The sequence below is a fragment of the Ctenopharyngodon idella genome, chromosome 13, assembly GCF_019924925.1.
Source record: "Ctenopharyngodon idella isolate HZGC_01 chromosome 13, HZGC01, whole genome shotgun sequence".
NCBI lineage: Eukaryota > Metazoa > Chordata > Actinopteri > Cypriniformes > Xenocyprididae > Ctenopharyngodon > Ctenopharyngodon idella.
Window position 1 is genome coordinate 9,717,773 of NC_067232.1, and position 18,413 is coordinate 9,736,185.

At 36.5% G+C, this 18,413-nt stretch overlaps 2 protein-coding genes across 4 annotated transcripts; one reads left to right on the top strand and one right to left on the bottom strand.

Annotated features, from left to right (window-relative positions):
* Window positions 1-374: 374 nt before the first annotated feature.
* Window positions 375-8,748, bottom strand: mcmbp (minichromosome maintenance complex binding protein). 3 transcript variants are annotated; one of them, XM_051915917.1, is made up of 16 exons: window positions 8,524-8,748; window positions 8,284-8,369; window positions 7,913-8,053; window positions 7,725-7,766; window positions 6,309-6,399; window positions 6,044-6,172; window positions 5,761-5,915; window positions 5,410-5,507; window positions 5,150-5,319; window positions 4,189-4,312; window positions 3,830-3,947; window positions 3,541-3,706; window positions 1,901-2,034; window positions 1,169-1,333; window positions 906-994; window positions 375-819 (listed from the first exon to the last, which is right to left on the bottom strand). In XM_051915917.1, exons 1-16 carry the CDS (start codon window positions 8,579-8,581, stop codon window positions 693-695), a joined length of 1,893 nt encoding a protein of 630 aa, XP_051771877.1. In that variant the 5' UTR covers window positions 8,582-8,748; the 3' UTR covers window positions 375-692. The 3 variants fall into 3 exon arrangements, with proteins under 3 accessions (XP_051771877.1, XP_051771878.1, XP_051771876.1); XM_051915918.1 differs by having other exon boundaries at window positions 5,156-5,319; window positions 6,309-6,402; window positions 8,524-8,746; XM_051915916.1 differs by having other exon boundaries at window positions 6,309-6,402; window positions 8,524-8,746.
* Window positions 8,749-9,297: 549 nt separating this feature from the next.
* Window positions 9,298-18,187, top strand: sec23ip (SEC23 interacting protein). Its single transcript, XM_051915915.1, has 18 exons — window positions 9,298-9,522; window positions 10,548-11,053; window positions 12,040-12,247; window positions 12,516-12,709; window positions 12,808-12,897; window positions 13,207-13,327; window positions 13,533-13,622; window positions 13,747-13,888; window positions 14,756-14,964; window positions 15,150-15,247; window positions 15,405-15,572; window positions 15,661-15,756; window positions 15,841-16,014; window positions 16,146-16,301; window positions 16,476-16,578; window positions 17,190-17,375; window positions 17,476-17,641; window positions 17,725-18,187. Exons 1-18 carry the CDS (start codon window positions 9,390-9,392, stop codon window positions 17,804-17,806), a joined length of 2,922 nt encoding a protein of 973 aa, XP_051771875.1. The 5' UTR covers window positions 9,298-9,389; the 3' UTR covers window positions 17,807-18,187.
* Window positions 18,188-18,413: the final 226 nt, after the last annotated feature.

Genomic DNA, 18,413 nt, shown 5'->3' on the forward strand with positions numbered 1-18,413 from the left:
TAGGCTTTTGCTATTTTTAACTCAAAACATGCTGATGAACCTTGTTGTAAGGCTTTTTAATTGCACGATTTTAATTGATAACAGAACAATCGTTAGAATAGATTGCTATTGTCATTCTCATATTTGGTAACACTTAAGGTCCCATTAGATAATGCATTAACAAGGAGCAATGGATCTGTTACAGCATTTATTAACATTAAAAACACAGTGGTGCATTGTTAATTGAAGTTTGATTTTAATAATGTATTAGTAAATGTTAAAATTAACATTAAGATCAATAAATGCTTTATTTTTCATTGTTCATCTTAACTAATGTAGTTAAATGGAACCTTACTATAAATTGTTACCCCATATTTTAAGTAAGACTATATATGCAAAGTTCTCAAAACTTTATTTTTTCTAATACCCCTGTGCCATAAGTGTACATGTTTGCTGTAAGGCAGTTTATTCTGTCACATGTCTGCATTTGCATATAAATGTTAATATACAATGCAAGTACCAAAATCAAAATTTAACAATGCATACATCAAAAATCTACTTCACCAGTGTCTGTAAGGTTTCCCACAAATTTAAAATGAAGTAAAAAAAAAAAACTGTACAAAAAGTCATATGCCATATGAAAACATTACATTTTAATCCAAAATATTAACAAGTATGGTTACTGTTAAAGTATTTGTAAATAGCAATATATTTTAAGGCTCGTTTCCATTCACACATTTCTGCTGCTGTGTTCGACTTGTTCTCAAGGCCTCTAGCTGCTTGGCTTTCATCCAGCCATCTCTAGAGAGTGTGTTCTGCCCGTGACTTAATGACAGCAACCTGAAACAGAATACAAATTGGTATTTAATTTGCTTATTATGGTTAACAGAACTAGATTAGCTGCGAAAAGGCAATTAAAACCTCACCTCGCAACAACCAGCAATCTATGAAGGTCTTCCGCAGACATACTCTGAGGGTCATCTTTTCGCATTTCAACAAAGTCCTCCTCTACTGCCTACAGATCAAGACCACCAACCATGAGACAAGTGCGGAATTTGGAACATCATATCATATTACTCTTACTGCACCTTATCTTTCTATGGTAGAAACAGTAAGAGTAGCATGCGGTTCAGCGAAGAAATTTAATCATCATAAACATCCAGACAATCCTATCAGACAAAATCCTGACCTTTGTGATCTCATCTGAAATGGTGTAGTTTAGGGCACGTGCCATACTCAGATAGACGCGATACTTGTTGAGCTGAGATGGAACCTGCGCCACCTGCACCGCGCTCAGGTACTCCTCCAGGTTAGGTGGATTAAGGGTGGGTCGTAGGTGAACCTGACAGTCAGACTGAGAAAGCAAAGAAGAAAATCTCTTCAAAGACTCATTTAAATGTTGCTTTTTCTACTGTGGAATATGTTTTTTGAAATGACTGTGATATTTCAAATTCTCATTTGTAGAAATGCCAAGCCATTAAAGAATCATGAAACTGCCCCTACTAAACCTTTAGTGCCTTTTTAAACTTTGTAAAATACTGTGTATTGAGCTTTCATGCCATTAAATAAGTGGCTCGTCCTGCCCTCTCCCTCTAATATCCTTTCGGTAGAGTTGCCACCATAGCAACTAGAGAGCTGACGTACAGGAATAGCACAGCACATTCCACAGGCTGTTAGCATCACGGCAAAGCCACGATAAGAGCCCAGCCAGGGAGCTGACGACAACCCTGTGGACTGTAATGGAAATATTAGGCCATCTTTTTAACTGCCCGATGGAAACTCCCATGGGAGAGGCATTCAACCCAAGTCATTTCCACCTGTTGGAAATTAAGATGCCGGTCTCTCTAATTCGCCCCCAAATACATGTGGGTAATATTTTAATAATAAAACGCTGAAAGGGACTCAGGCCTGATGTTCTTACCGGGAGGAGCGATCGGCCCTCGGATGCGATAAGCACGTTAATATTGCAGGGGAATTCCATCTGGTGGTAGTTGAAGTCGTAATCAACCTTCTGCCAGGAGATCAGGTTCCCCAGCGCAGTGATATTCCGCACACCTACACCCGGAACAGACAGCACACAAAGCCTTGTGTCTCTAAGATAAATGCACTGAACAACAGAGCAATGCAGTCTAAAAGTAAATTCCAGCTGCTTCAGAAAAGGATGTTTACACTTCCTTCTAGCATGCAACGGTCTCTGACAGAGGCTGGATGATAAGTGTATTGATATTACCCTAGAATGTCAAGGCTGTTGGAGACTCAATTCAAAAGGCAATCCAAAGTTAAGACTGCTCTTTGCCTACTTAAAATTCAGTGTTCTAATGCAATGCTAATTTATACCTTCTCTGACCCGCCTCATCCCTCAGTATCAAAACATAGTTGCGATTGCTGTGTAAATGCATTTATGCCACCTCTGAGCAGCATTAAACAGTCTGAAGACACCTAAATGCCACCTAAGTGCTCTCTATGCCCCCTCTGTAGTGTAAATTTGGCAAAAGAACAACTAAGTCTATCCCCTTTAAGTCTATACCACATCTCATTATGAATAAAAATAGACTTTTAGAAATAGAAATACATGAATGTATCGAAACCACAAGCACACACTTCCTGACAGGCAATGAACTTACTGTTCATACGCTACAGTAGGAAAGTCTGAGATCATGATTTCTTTATATACGGCTTTTTAGATTACACATTATTTATTGAGTTAATGGACATGAATTTCAGAATATCTCAGAATTTTAGTCTCTCTTTTGCCACTGTTAACAGAACTCAAGCTGCATAAACTCCATAGGTTTGTGTAAAACCTGATGTTCATGTTCTCCAACATGATTTGAGAACAATCCAAAGAGCATTTTGAGCTTCAATAAAAGCAAGAACCTCTAACAGTCTGTACAGCGTCACATTTTCACTTGATTAGTGACAGAAATAATACAGAACATTTTACATAAATTGTGTCGATGTTTTTTTACTGTTTATTACTATGATGTTCACATAATTTTGAAAGCCAGATTTTCAGTAGATATCTTTACATGCACTCATTTTTGTCAGTCCGAATTAATGCAATATGATTTCAGATTCTTTGAAGGTTCTAAAAGTCAATCTAAACTTTGCAATCCGATTCATACATTCATTTAAATGTGCATTACATGCGTTCTAAACAAAATTAAGCACATTTGCAGTTCCTAGTCACAACGTTCAGAAATGTAGTAAACTACTCCAATTATGTCACTGTGTGGATGATTGGTGTTTTTGCTTTGATGTCTTATCTAAAAAATATATATCAGTAAACATGTAGCAAATATTCTGTCTCTTTCACATAATGAAACACATGCATGTTTGCAAGAAGCATACTGACACATGCATCACAGCACTGTGCATGTGCATAATAGTTTCAATTGAGGTGTTTTCATTAATCCTTTTCAGTCCGACTGAGCCATAAAGAAGATTATAAATGGATTATAGGTTGCATGTAAATGTAGCCAATGTGGTCTCAGACTTTTGGAATCCTACTGTACGTCTAGTCAGCACACTACTTTTCCCTGCTATAATCAGTGCTCTCACCTGTGGTATCCAGTTGGCCCTGCTCCAGCTGTGTCTCATCCAGAAACAGTGACGTGTTATTGGCCAGCTGAAGAGTTCCACTCACCAGGCGGTTAGCCGTGTAATCTTTCCGGGGCACCATGCGTTGGTTGTTCATATTGTGCAGACTCATGCATAGCCGGAATGACTACCAAAAATGGGGAATCAAATTTAATAGTAGTAGTAACGGCAGCTTCTATTATTACAGTATTTAATCTATTATTTCTATGAGAGAAGTAATATAATTCGAAGATACATCTGGATGACTTACAGATGGCACGAGCTGTTGGATGACCTTGTAGAGATGCTCAGTGTATGGAGAGCTGTGAGGACAGCCACTGAGATTCAATGTGAATTTGCCCAAAGGAAGAACATCCCGTCTGCTGTATCTAAAATAAAGACACAATGCAAATTTCATGATGTGTAGTCTGAGGACTGTGGGTAAATTTGTTTGTGTAAAAAAACATGTCACTGTGGAAAATTATCATAATACATCTAGCAAATAGATGGCATAGGACTTTCCAAAGTATACAATATAAATGCTTAAATTAGTGCCATAAATTAAACGGGGACTGCATGCTACAGAATACTTCAGACATGCAACAAAGCCACTCGAAATAAAAAACGTACACATTGGAGATGAGATGGAGAATGAGGTACTCTGCAGCGAGTGAATCCCCCAACAGGACATGTGTGAGGAAGGTGAGCAGCTCTGCTCTGACTGAAGCCAGTTCCCCATGAACACCGCTTAAATCTGAAGACAGCAAACACAGACATCCCAAGTCAACAATCACTTGGACATGACAGGACTGTCACAATACAAAATGTCTATAGTCCATGCTAATACTTTGATACCACATAAAATATTATTTTAATAAGAATAAGAAAAATAAAAAATAATGTCATTATTATTATAATTTCTTAATAAAAGTATTAGTACATGTTCAAGTAAATAGTCAGAAATTAAGAACAATGATTTTCTTCTATTTTATTTTTTAATATTGACAAGACTTTAATCTTCTTGTCAATATAATGTCATTAATATTAAATAATAATAGACAGTTGCAGCTCTACTCAAATGCATTTACACCAGTGTTGTTACTGTTTACTAAAACTATTAAAAAAATCACTTTTCGTTAATTGAAATACCACTGAAATAAAATAAATTATTAGATGAAAAATTTAAACCTAAAAATGAAAATTAGAAATGTTGCTTTGGTACGGTGGTACTTTGGTAATATTTTTTCCACTCAATTATGTTGTAATAACAAGATGTCATTAATGCAACATCTTTTCTCACAATAATGAGATATGCCGTTAAAATGACATCTTTTCTCGTAATAACGAGATATGTCGTTAAAATGACATTTTCTCATAATAATGAGATGTTGTGTCATTAAAATGACATTTTGTACGTGATGTGTACACATTTAATTTGAGGGCATCGGGGAGCCACTATGAATACACGGAAGACTTACTGAACTTCCGGGACAGGTGGGATGTCTGCTATAATAGTATATAAATAATACTAAAACAACACTGATTTACACTGCAAGACCTAATTCACTGATCCATAAGAGTGATGTCTTACGGTCACCATTATTCTCCAAGGCACAAGAGGGCAGTAGTGGGTTGTTGTGCACTAGAGGCTGGGCATAAAGCATGTGCAGTCGTGGTACAAGGGATGCTGGCGGGCTGTGAACTCTTTGCTCTTCCACAGTCTCCATGCCTTCTGTGGGGTCCAGCAGTGAAGACGCCTCTCTGAAAGCATGAAACAAACAATATATTACAGTTTAATCATAGAGAACCTCCTATTGCAATTACAACCATCAAAAAAAGGCTGCAGATTACCTTTCATCTGCAATCACACTCAAGGCAGGGTCCACAGAAAGGATGCCAAATACTTCCAACATGTCATTCAGTTTAAAACTGTCCCAGTTCTCATATACCTGCCAATTACAGAAGATGGCCGAGTTACACGACTGTCTGTGTAGGTGGGGAACAATCCAATGGAACAAACCATCATATTATAGCAAGCAAATTACAATGTTAACATGTGCCTGCTCAAGACAACTTGATTATAGTGTTAGTCTAAAAAGTATGCATTAAAAATGACGACCTACAAAAAAAAAAAAAAAACAATTTAATTGAATGTCTGTCAAGATGATGGTTTAAGAGTTTAAAAAGAAGGAACAGTTAAACCTTAACAAGACAGGCTGGGCCCTTTTCTTCAGGCAAAGGGAAGTTGAGGTCCAGACTGGATGTGCAATGTGATGGGGACGAGTCCTGACTGGGGGCTTTTGTCTCCTGACGCTTCGGCTCCATGTTGCCATGAGACTCCACAGAGCTGTGAGCTCCTGTTTGAAGAAAAATGTCAGATTTTAAATCTTAAACATAAACCCATATAATTGATAGATTTAAAAATTTCCACATACTCACTGGAAATTCATTTTTCAGACCAATGAAGTTCATTTTTCCTTCTTACCTTGACTGACATCTTTCATCTGTTGGGGCTGTGTGTCCATCTCATCGTCTTCCTCATAGCTGCGCTTATGCCTGTTCGGGACATAGGAAGTGGAGGGCACCACTCGTGCCTGACTGGTGCCAGCGTAGCTGTTCTGAGCCGTTAAGGATAGATGAACTACCATATTGGTCAATAAGGACAAGAGAAACCACCAATAATATGCTGTCAAAACGCTGGTAGAATCCAAAGTGTAAACAAGATAGTTCTTTGGCCCGTATAAAGGATATTTCCTTGACCCACTGAGATTCTCCTGGGATGGGGACACAATAAAAGGTCTGTCTCTCTGACGTCACTGTGTTTCTTGAGTTAAAGTCCACCTGCTGATATAAAGTCCAGTTGCTTATGTCTATTTAAAGGGTTAGTTCACACAAAAATGAAATTTTTGTTATTAATTACTCACCCTCATGTTTTTCCAAACCCATAAGACTTTTGTTCATTTTCGGAACACAAATAAATATCTTTTTGATGAAATTTGAGATCTTTCTGTCCCTCCATAGACAGATAAACAACTACCACTTTGACTCTTCAAAAAAGTTCATTAAGCGATTGTAAAACTAATCCATATGTATTAAGCGGTTTATTCCAAATTTTCTGAAGAGAAATGATCACTTTATATAATGAACAGATTGAATTTAGACTTTTATTCACATATGAATGTTTATTCATCAACTCACACATCAGCTGTGGTAAACAGAAGATCAAGCATGTTTGCTTGACATGAGCGAGAACCAATGAAGTTCATTCTCGTGTGTTACGCAGGGAGTTTGAGCTTCCAAACAGGGAGGCTCAAAGCAGGTTCAGTTGAGCTTCTGTTTATGTTTGTTGATCAGTGTTTATATGTGAATAAAAGCCTAAATTCAATCTGTTCATCATATAAAGCAATCGAGTCTCTTTAGAAAATTTGGACTAAACTGCTTAATTCATACAAATTAGTTTTGTATACCATCTCTTTATGAACATTTCTGAAATGTTAAAGTGGTAGTTCCGTAGCTATCTATTGAAGGACATTTCATCAAAAAAAGATCATTTGTGTTCCAAAGATGAAAGAAAATCTTACGTGTTTGGAATGAAATGAGGGTATTCATGTTCACCCATTTTTGGTTCCTTTAAAGGCAGCTGCACAGACTCCAAAAAAAACCCTTTTTTGATGTACTTTGTCATGTAAGTTTCTCAACTACCCTCTGAGGGCATTTACATTTATGCTGATGGGAGACATTTTAATCAGAAGAAACTTACACTGCATTGAAAGCATACATTTTTATCATTTAATGCATGTTCAGTCCGTAGGGATTTGAACCCACAATCTTGGTGTTGCTTTGCTCTACTGTTTGTGCTTCAGGAAAGCACACAGAAGAAGTGCTTTTCCACACTTCTGTTTAAAAATTAATTTTTAAAAAAAATATTTTTTATAATATTCACAAGTTTATAAACAAATAAATGTTTATTAATGTTAATGGTTTGCTGATATATATATTTTTTTAATAGTGTGATTTTTGATAAATTGTATTGAATCAAATTAGGGTAAATTTGACCCCAACCATAAAAACCCAGAATTCGAACAAACATGCATTTATATAAGGCTTAGTACATAAATGCATTGGTCTGTGCTCTATGTTAGCTAACAAGGCAAATATTTACTCACCCCACACTCTGTGACATCTTTGTATTTTCCACATTTCACCTGCTGTAAAGACAGGTTTAGAAATTGTTCAAACAGGTCTTTTATCTCAAAATTCCCAGGTGGTAAACAGAATTAATGGACTGTATTTATGTATACCATACATAAAAACTAAGCAAATGGATTTTTAAATCAGGTTTAGTAGTACTTACTTTAGAGTTTGATGTGGGATCATTCATCTCATAAACACCCATGAAAAATTCTGGATCAAACATATCTTGGACCATGCAACGGAATTTCACAAGACTATTAGGCTTCAGGTAGTGCAGGGGAACATCATTCAGAGATGGAACCTAGAAAAACCAGCAGATGAATGTCACTAATAATTTCCAATAAAGTCTATTGCATGATATCGATGCCATCTGTCAAAACAAACCACTCCTCATATCAGTACACAGCTGACTGGCCACTATCTTAAAGACAAACACTTAGATTCCTTCTGCAAGAATACTGTACTAAGCTATCAACATGTGTCAAAACACTAAAAATACCAGAGCAGATAGGATTTTAACACTTAACTTACCCATGTGTGAGCATCGTTAAGTTTCAGTTTCTCTTTGAAATACTCCACAACTTTCTTCTCCCAGTCTGGACTGGAGTGACTTTGGGCTGCAGGAACACAAAGCATAGCATGGTTATTAACAGTATAATTCAGGTAAGTACATGTAAACTTTAAAAATCATAGCAAATAATGACGATCACATGCTCCTCTTCGAAATGAATGCATATGTAGGAAAAACACATTTTGACTGCTGCTTCTTACCGAACATCCCATCAACGACACCCAGTGGATTATTGATCCAGTCGTGAACCGTAGGCATCGCTGCAGGATTAAGAAACTCACAAAAGTTAAAACTAATACTGCTTTGACAAGAACTACAACAAGCACGTTCCAGAGTTCAGTGCCGCACAATACGTCGTGGCGGGAAAATTGCGTCATAAAAACTACCATGTGACTGGGGGGCATGTTTGCTTCGCTACTGTCTAGTCTTCGTCAAGAAGACTAGACAGTAGTTCACCGATAGTGGCTTTAGTAAACAAAGTAGTAATTAGTCAAATCCTTTCTACAAACAATGTCAATAATCAATAATGACAATAATCATTGTCATATTAAAGTAAATATTAAATAATTATATATAAAATATAATTCAGAATTATATATAAATATTTACATTAAGTTATAATATATCAATAATAATAAGAACCGATATGATTCAGAGTGTTTCCATAAAATTCTGTTTGAAATTTGGCATTTATTCAACCATTCGAGTAAGAAGTTGTTGTACACGTTTGTACATATTTTAAGTTAATATTTATTAGCGTTTTAAAAGTACTTTTGCTTTCTAGTATCACGATTGTTTTTAAGAGAAAAACGAAAGAACTTAAACTATCGACGTTGGTTGTCTTTGATTACTTTTGCCTTAGTACGTAAACGTGACGCAAATCTGTATATCATGCACTAGTCATCAGAGTCGATGACCGTGTGAACCTTTCAGACGATCAATGAAGCAAAGATCTGTGAAAATCCAGAGAACCCCTTTAGCTCTACAGTGACGAACCAGGAAGTGTTGTAAAAAAGCTCTGCCTGTTCCGACCGGAGGACAAGCTACGTGTAATATTTTATTGAAAATGGCTGATAGGAAAGCCAATAACATCCCTAGCAGCAGCGCAAATCTGCTGTTTTCAGGAGCACCGGAGTTCAACTTCAGCCTGCCGTTCTTACCTGTCAGTCAGGCCACCGGCCCGGCAGTTTTATCCGGAGGTGAGCTTATAAAGTCTTCAAATGAGCTGCTTTACGTGGCTAGTGATGTTAGCTTTCCTCTTTTTTTTCCAGCTCAAAGGTCTCTGCTCTTTATGATAATTAGCTCATGCTTTCTATAAGATTATTTTACTCTTAAATCCAGTAAACAGAATTTCCCGTTTTTACTGTTGTCAAATATTTTATGATTTTTGTATTAATTTTATTTGTTTGATTAGTAAAGGAGAACAGTTGACGTTACACTCACTTTTATATACAGGGCACATATATATACTAAACGGTAACATTTTCAGTGTGAAATTAATCTGTTTTCATTACTATGTTCTTAACTCAAAACTGCCATTACTCTTCATCTAAATGATAAGATTTGCATTACATTATCACTCACTGTCCCTGAAACCACCTGTCATCACACCAAAACTTAATTAAAATTACATTATGTATTATAGGAACACAGAAATATACATTTGTATCTTTTGAAGAACCATTACTAATATGTCCTGAAAGAAGGACAAGGTTCATTTTAAAAAATGCCATATGCACACTGTCAGATATTTATGAAAACATTTATAAAATCTGGAAAATCAAAGTCAGTCTTCATCCTGAAGCTCCACTTTTCATTTTCATATTTCACCTGTGAATAGATTAAAAACATCACAGCAATGGATAATAATTTTTAATAAATTTTTTTATTGCTATTTATTTTATTTTTTTAAAGCTTAGTTTTTTTTTTTATAAAAAAAAAGTAATTTTGAGGGTTTTTATTATTGCAGGAAGACCAATTAAATCCAGGGCAGTATTTATTATAGCCTGAGTGCACTCAAATTTTTAAAATATTAAATAAAAATTAATGACTTTTTTTTTTTTTTTTTTTTTTTAAATTATATTCCAACTAACCAATTATATTAAGTTTGTGTATTTTTTCTTTATACTAATAGTAGAATGTAAATACTAATATATATTAATATCATATACTAATATTATAAACTAAATTTGATGTACATTTCTTTATGTCATCCTCTGTAAAGATGATGCCAGTGAAGTTGGAGAAGAAGACAGTTTTCTTGGTCAGACGTCATCAGCAGCTCCTCAGGCCTCCACGTTCAGTTATTTCTCAAACACCACCAACAGCAGCGACCCGTTTGCCTCTATCGGGCAACATCCATGCCCGCCTCCACCTGCCACTGTTGTTCCATCAACAACAGGCCCGTCACCTGTATCCATTGCAGCTAGTCTGCCTCTAAACCCACCAATATCTCACATGAACCCCACTCAGCAGTATGGCCCTGTTGCTAATCAGACTCCTGTGGGTACATACACTCCCCCGCCTAATGCACCGACTCCTCCTCCACAGAGCTCCCAGCAGTCCTATAATCCATACCGTCACACAGCTGCCAGTAGCAAAGCTAGTCCCTATCTCATGGCTCCTGAATTACAGCAGCAGCCCCCCAGCCAAACACCCCAGCATCTAAACCCCTATTCTCAGGTGACACCTGCTCCCTCGTTCCAGACTCCACCTACAGCTTTCACCAAGGTTGGTCATGTAATGGCATCTTTGTCTTTAAATTTATAGTTGCATATAAGAGGGATTTTCCTGGCTCTGTCATACTCGAAATGACATCTGCTGCCATTATCAGAGCTGTTTATTTTCTACAGAGACCGTCTGCAGTTAATATTAGAAATGCACGATACCTAGTTGGTTGTTGGCCATTATTAGAGATTTTTTTTTTTTTAATTTTTATTGTAATCAATTGATATTTGATTTATAGCAGCCGATATTGGTATTTAATTATTCATGCTCAAGTCCTGTATTTTACATTTAGATTACCTTTGCCATCATCTAATGCTCATTTAAAATTAACTTTTAAAAACACTAATAATACAATAACATCAAATAAAATCTTATTTTTTTCATACTGTACAATAGTGATATTTTAGTGTTATTTATAGACACATAGAATTATTAATATTTTTATTTACATATCAATTATTGTCATTTTTATTAGTGTTTTTTTTCCTGTTTGTTCTAATATTTCTGTTTTAGTTTTAGTAATTTTAGTATTTAAACTTATTTCACTCTCATTTATATTATATTTTATTTCAACTTTATTTCCATTACCACTAACAATTTTTAATATTTTTAGTTATAAATACTGATACAGTATAATATTGTAATAACTAAATTGACTTTATTAAAAAAATAGTTTTTAATATTTTATTTGTAATTTATTTAGACAAAATAATATTGAGTTTTAATATTAATATATACAAAATATTAATATTTTATCGGTTATAAACTATAGCAAAAAAATAATTGTCGTATTTGTTTCGACGTATTTGTATTGACTTCACTATTGATATTGGTGCATCCTTATGTAATGTTCATAAAATCGAGAGAACTGCCACTTTAAGTTTAATCAATTTAGTGTGTTTTTAAGCATGCTTAATAAACCTGGCATATTTTGTAACAGTTTTAAAAAGGATTGTACTTTGTCCTTATACTGTTTTGCTATTCTTCAGCCTCCCCCACCACAGATTCCACCACCCCCTGTATCGACTGGCATGGCTGGACCGTTAGTCCCTGCCAACTCAATGGTGCCATACACATCTAATGTTTATGAGTCTATCCAACATCACTGGTTCTACTGTAAACAAGTGGAGTCAAAGATGGTCTGGCTTCCCTTTAGTATTCTGGATTCCATTCGCTTGGAAGAGACGTTCAACTCTGGTAAGACAGGGAGTGTTTTCATCAAACCCACTTAAATTGGCAGAAAAATTGCACAAGGCACTGCCAAAATTTTGGCAATAGTTCTCTGACTTATGATGTATGAAACCAGCTGTTAACTAAGTTGAGTAATGTTAGGCTAAATGCCTCTGTCACTGTAACTTAATTTGTTTTTTAAACAATAGTTAAGTGTTTTTCTATGTATGCCAAGAGCATATGGCCACTTTTAGTCTATTTCACAACATAGTCACTTTGCAATCTGTTGCTTCAGTTCAGCCAGATCCAGAGAATGTGATTGTGTGTACGGATGGAGGGCGCTATGACGTGCAGCTGTATGACCGCATACGGACCTCCGTGTACTGGGAGGAAGAGCCCACCGAGGTCCGCCGCTGTTCCTGGTTCTACAAAGGAGACACAGATAGTCGCTTCATCCCTTATTCAGAAGAGTTCAGTGAGAAGCTGGAGGTTTGTGCTCCCCAATACTTTTTTCTCATCAGTATTCAGAACACTGACTATTAGGATGCCATTTTAACTGCTTTAACTGTCATGTCTGCTGTAAACAGGCCGAATATAAGAAAGCTGTTACCACTAATCAGTGGCATCGACGACTGGAATTCCCATCTGGTGAGACCATCGTAATGCACAATCCAAAGGTACAACTTTTTTAAATGCTCTAAAGGCATTTTACACAACATCATTTTCAACTAAAAACGGTTTTGTTGCTTGCAAAATGACATTGCCAGCTACTGGACTGGCATGCATAATACAGCGTTTTTAGCCGTTTTCGCAGATGCTTGTGAACGGGGATTGTTTTGACGACGTTGTCACCTGTATGAGAAAAACGTGAAGGAAAAACTTTTCAGTTTTTAGTACATCGTTGTCGTGTAAATGTATCTTTAGAACAGACACTAGATATAGTAAGCACTGCTTCTTGTAGCATAAATGATTGGTTGGTTCCTTAGGTGATTGTGCAGTTTCAGCCGTCTGCCGTGCCTGATGAGTGGGGCACGACACAGGATGGTCAGACTCGACCTCGGGTTGTCAAGAGGGGTGTGGATGATGATCATGATGAAGTTCCTGATGGTAAATCAGTCTTTTGTTCTCATTTAAGCCAGACAAAAAATGAGTGATTTGTTTAGCTGTTTCTCATTTTAAAATCCCCCAACTTTCAAAATGTTTCAAAATACAACTCATCAAACAGCCCTCAAACTCCAGATTCTTGGGTATTATTTGAAGGTGAATGGATTCATGGCAGAATCACTGAAGAAAACTGTCTTTTCCTGTCTAGGTGAGATGCCTCAGGTGGATCATCTGGTATTTATGGTGCATGGCATCGGCCCCGTCTGTGATCTGAGGTTTAGGAGCATGGTGGAGTGTGGTATGTTACGCAAGTTTGGTCTCCTGATGAATGCAGTTTTCTAAGGATTTCAGTCAAACACTTTCAGTAAAAATGAATCCAACTGTTATATTGCGCTTCAATCAAGCTGTGTTTGTGTTTACAGTGGATGACTTCCGCAGTGTGTCCCTGAAATTGTTGCAGAGTCATTTTAAGAAGGCTCGTGATGATCATGTTATTAGTCGTGTGGAGTTTCTGCCTGTGCACTGGCACACGGCTCTGCATGGTGACGCTACAGGGGTTGACAGGTAGGGACACAACGTTCAGCCACATTCAGAAGAAGCCTTACTTGGATGCTCTATATTAGGCCTAAAACTAATGTTCCCATTTTTGCTTTTGATGATCACTTTCTTTTGTACAGACCTTTCAGTCACCAATATATCATTTAAATATGTTAAATCTATTCAAAATACACATTACTGATAAAATTTATTTATTTATTTATTTTTTTAAAGAAATTAATACTTTTATTCAGCAAGGATGCCTTAAAGAGATAGTTCACCCAAAAATGAAAATTCTGTCATGATTTACTCACCCTCAGGTTGTTCCAAACCTGTATGAATTCTTTGTTCCGTTGAACACAAAAGAAGATATTTTGAAGAATGTGGGAAACTGAACAGTTCTGGGACACCATTGATTTCCATAGTATTTTTTTTCCTACTATGGAAGTCAATGGTGCCCCAAAACGGCCTGGTTACAAACTTTCTTCAAAATATCTTCCTTTGTGTTCAACAGAACAAAGAAATTTATACAGATTTGGAACAACTTGATGGTGAGTAAATGATGACAGAATTTTCATTTTTACATTTAAAAATGTATATAAAAAAAGTTATTTTAAATTGTAATAATATTTCACAATAGTGCTGTTTTTACTGTATTTTTGATCAAATCTTATCCCTCTCTGGGGGGGGGAAAAAATACAGAAATTAGTTGGTCAGAAAGTTTAGGAACCTTTAAGAAACTTAAAAAAAAAGCTCCTTCCCTGTACAATTGGTTCTGCTATGAACTTGAATTCTCTATACATTTCTGCCTGAATTGATGATGTCTGTAATATCATAAACGTTTTGTAATTTACCGGTAGTTCTTTCTGTCTTTTTATGTTTTGAATCATGTAGGAGGATAAAGAAGATTACTCTGCCCAGCACAGGTCGTTTGCGTCACTTCACTAATGAAACGCTTTTAGACGTGCTTTTCTACAACAGCCCAACCTACTGCCAGACCATTATGGACACCGTGGCTTTTGAGATCAACCGCTTACATGCACTATTCATGCAAAGAAACCCAGACTTCAAAGGAAGAGTGTCTGTGGCTGGACACAGCTTGGGTGAGAGACCTTTCCTTTTACATGCTTTGAATCATGGTCTTAAATGATTAAGATAAAAATTTAACTAAAGTGATGCACTATTAGAGTACATTTATAGTGTGTAACAACACCATGTATTGAACTGAACTAGCATTCATATTTGTATTACAATTTTCTTTTAATTTATTATTTCCCCTAATCTATAGGCTCTTTGATACTTTTTGACCTGCTGTCCAATCAGAAGGTCAGCTCTCCTTTATCAGGTCCAGTAACCAATGGAAATGCTCCGCTTAATGTGAAACAGGTATCAATACTTTTTGGATGAGGATGATCTTAAAAATGTTATTAAGGTTGTATATTAAAATATGACATGTTCTGTTTATGGCATCCGCCTGGAACACATGACCTTTATCTGTGGGAGTTTAAGATGACCTTATATTAATTGTGTTTAATTGTTGTAGGTAAGTCCTGTGGTCCAGGCCAGTGAAGTGCCTACTGTAGCGGCTGCTGAGGAAGAGGTCAAAGAGGAAGAAGAGGAGATTGGCAACATGTCATCTGTTCTGGAGATGCTGGGTTTGTCTGAGTATCTGAGCACCTTCGAAACAGAGAAGATTGATGTTGAGTCTCTGGTGAGAGCATTTTAAATTTGTTTTTACACATTTTTATTTTGAAAACAATAAGCAACTCATCACTGCTATTCCTCCATCTCTATTGCAGCTGTTGTGCACAATAGATGACCTAAAGGAAATGGGTATTCCTCTGGGGCCACGTAAAAAACTTGCCAACTTTGTCAAAGAGAAGTCTGCAAAACAGGCATATTTTCCGTCTTTATATTGCATCAGGTTTTCATTTGTCCATTCTGATGTGACGCTTTGAAACACATTTTCTTCTCAACAGGCTGCACGAAAGGCTGTGAAAGAGAAAATTGTAGAAAAACAGGAACCGAAAGAGACCCAACCTCCTGTCCAGACAGAACCCATACCAGATACTGCCATCAGCAAACTGCCAGTGGGAAGGAACATGTCCTCAATCCATGTGGATTACAACTATTTCGAAATAGGCACAGGACAGGTAAAGCTCGAATATACACCATCCCAAATTGATCAATGGACCGATATGATTAAATGAAGGTAATTTTGTCAGAACCTGATTGTGGGTCTGAAACGTGAACGTGTTCTACAATCTTGGATGTTCTCCTCCAGGTGTCGGTGGTATATCACGCTCTGGACTTTGAACCGGTGAATTTCTTTGCTCTCGGCTCTCCCATCGGGATGTTTCTGACAGTACGTGGGGTGGAGAAAATCGAAGAGTCTTACCAGCTTCCCACCTGCAAAGGGTTCTTCAACATCTACCATCCAGTGAGTTGTCTTAGTTTGTCTTCTGCTTCTCTACAGCTGCATTTGATCTTTTGGAAATCACGTGGTTTACGACTAAAGTGTCAATGTAAATGAAGAATAATGAACAAGATTTGGAATTTTAACATTCTCAGGGTTAGCTGTGTCGCTAATACATTAATGATATTGTGCTCTCAGCTGGATCCAGTTGCATACAGAATCGAACCCATGATCTTACCAGACATTGAACTGGAGCCGGTTTTGATCCCTCATCATAAAGGGAGGAAGAGGCTTCATCTCGGTATGTAACAATTTCTTTGCAGTTAAAGGGAATGAGTTCACCCAAAAATGAACATTCTGTCATTAATTACTCACCTTCATGTTGTTCCAAACCCGTAAGAACTTCGTTCATCTTCGGAACACAAATTAAGATATTTTTGATGAAATCCGAGAGCTCTTTGATCCCCCTATACACAGCAACATCGCTTCATAACATTAAGGTTGAACCACTGTAGTCACATGGACTATTTTAATGATGTCTTTACGACCTTTCTGGGACTTAAAATTTGTTATGATGTTGCTGTGTATAGAGAGATCAGAAAGCTCTCGGATTTCATCAAAAATGAACAAGGATGAACGACATGAGGGTGAGTAATTAATGACAGAAATTTCATTTTTGGGTGAACTAACCCTCAAAAAATATTTTATTTTAAATATTATTTCAATTATTAAATTTTTATTTAAAAAAGATACATATTTTTTTTTTAAAAACGTTTTAAGTAATAATAAATATTTAATTAGCTAGTTAATTATTTTATATATATATAAATAAAAATTATTGTAATTATAATGAAATGCATTTTCTTCGTTTCCTGAGTATGAGATTTAATTTTAACATTTTTTTGCATTCAGAATTAAAAGAGAGTTTATCCAGGATGGGCTCTGACATTAAGCAAGGCTTCATCAGCTCTCTGAAGAGTGCTTGGCAGACTCTAAATGAGTTTGCTCGTGCTCACACCTCTTCTGTTCAACTGCACGAACAGCTCGCCATGGTCGCCAGTCAGATCAAAGCAGAAGAGGAAATGCAAGAAGGGGAAGGTGAGTCAACCACAGTGCATATCCCCTCAGCCTCATCAGTTCACTGTGCACACTTCAATGCAAACTGGATCAAAATCTGAATCTGAACATTTGTTTGCAGAGGACAGTAAGATGGTCGACAGTCCAGAGCCTCAGAAGGAAGAGGAAACAAGAGTAAAAGTGGGCCTGCTGAACGGAGGGAATCGCATTGACTACGTCCTGCAAGAGAAACCCATCGAGAGCTTTAACGAATACCTGTTTGCACTCCAGAGTCATCTGTGTTACTGGTACGTGATCATACATTGTCATTATGTAATTGTATTAGTCGTTTTGTGAAATACAATACAGACTCTTCTGTTTCTTTCTTCAGGGAATCTGAAGATACAGCTCTGCTTCTTCTCAAGGAAATTTATAAGACCATGAACGTACGGCCAGATCAGCCAGTGCATTGATGTAATTGGTCACTAAAACACCTTAGTCATCTGAAGTCATATTACTTTGAAGATAAATAAATATTTTAAACAGTTTTCAACTCTTCAACTGGGACTGTCCCAGCAGTTTTTGTTATTTTCTTTTCTTTTATTTTCCTGTAGTCTGTTGTATAAAAATGAATACACTTGTATTATTCTATGTGTCTTAAATTAAGAAATTAATAGTGGTTTTCAATACCACTGCAACGGTTTAAAATAACATTTTTATAGCTTATAGAGCTGCAGAAGTTTGAGTGCAATTTCAAATGGTATTAACAAACTTATCTAGAGTTAGCAAAGAAATATTAACTATGCTGTGTAAAAACTACAACCAAGAAGTCATAATAAACTGAACTATTAGTAGCTGTTGTGTTGCTCTGGCTCGTTAGCCCATGTTATCTTCTGTATATTTGAGTAAACTGATATTTACTGGCACACAAACTTGTTTTTTGGAAGCAAAATCTATGACAGAATTGCTGGGGATCAAATAGCAGGTCTACGTTTTCTGGTTCACACTTCCCAGAAGTTCTGTGAGTTTGTTGATTTTGATCTAGCACCAAGATCTAATCAATGATGATATCAGTATACA

Bases quoted from the DNA above. Each gene is read 5' to 3' on its own strand.
- mcmbp (XM_051915916.1), bottom strand. From the start codon at position 8,581: ATGCCTACGGTTCACGACTGGATCAATAATCCACTGGGTGTCGTTGAT. The intron at 6,173-6,308 runs TATCCTTTATAC...CGGCTCAGAACA, and splicing joins ATCTCAGTGGGTCAAGGAAA to GCTACGCTGGCACCAGTCAG. The intron at 5,916-6,043 runs GTAAGAAGGAAA...TTCTTCAAACAG, and splicing joins GATGAAAGATGTCAGTCAAG to GAGCTCACAGCTCTGTGGAG.
- sec23ip (XM_051915915.1), top strand. From the start codon at position 9,390: ATGGCTGATAGGAAAGCCAATAACATCCCTAGCAGCAGCGCAAATCTG. The intron at 12,248-12,515 runs GTAAGACAGGGA...CTGTTGCTTCAG, and splicing joins GGAAGAGACGTTCAACTCTG to TTCAGCCAGATCCAGAGAAT. The intron at 13,623-13,746 runs GTATGTTACGCA...TTGTGTTTACAG, and splicing joins TAGGAGCATGGTGGAGTGTG to TGGATGACTTCCGCAGTGTG.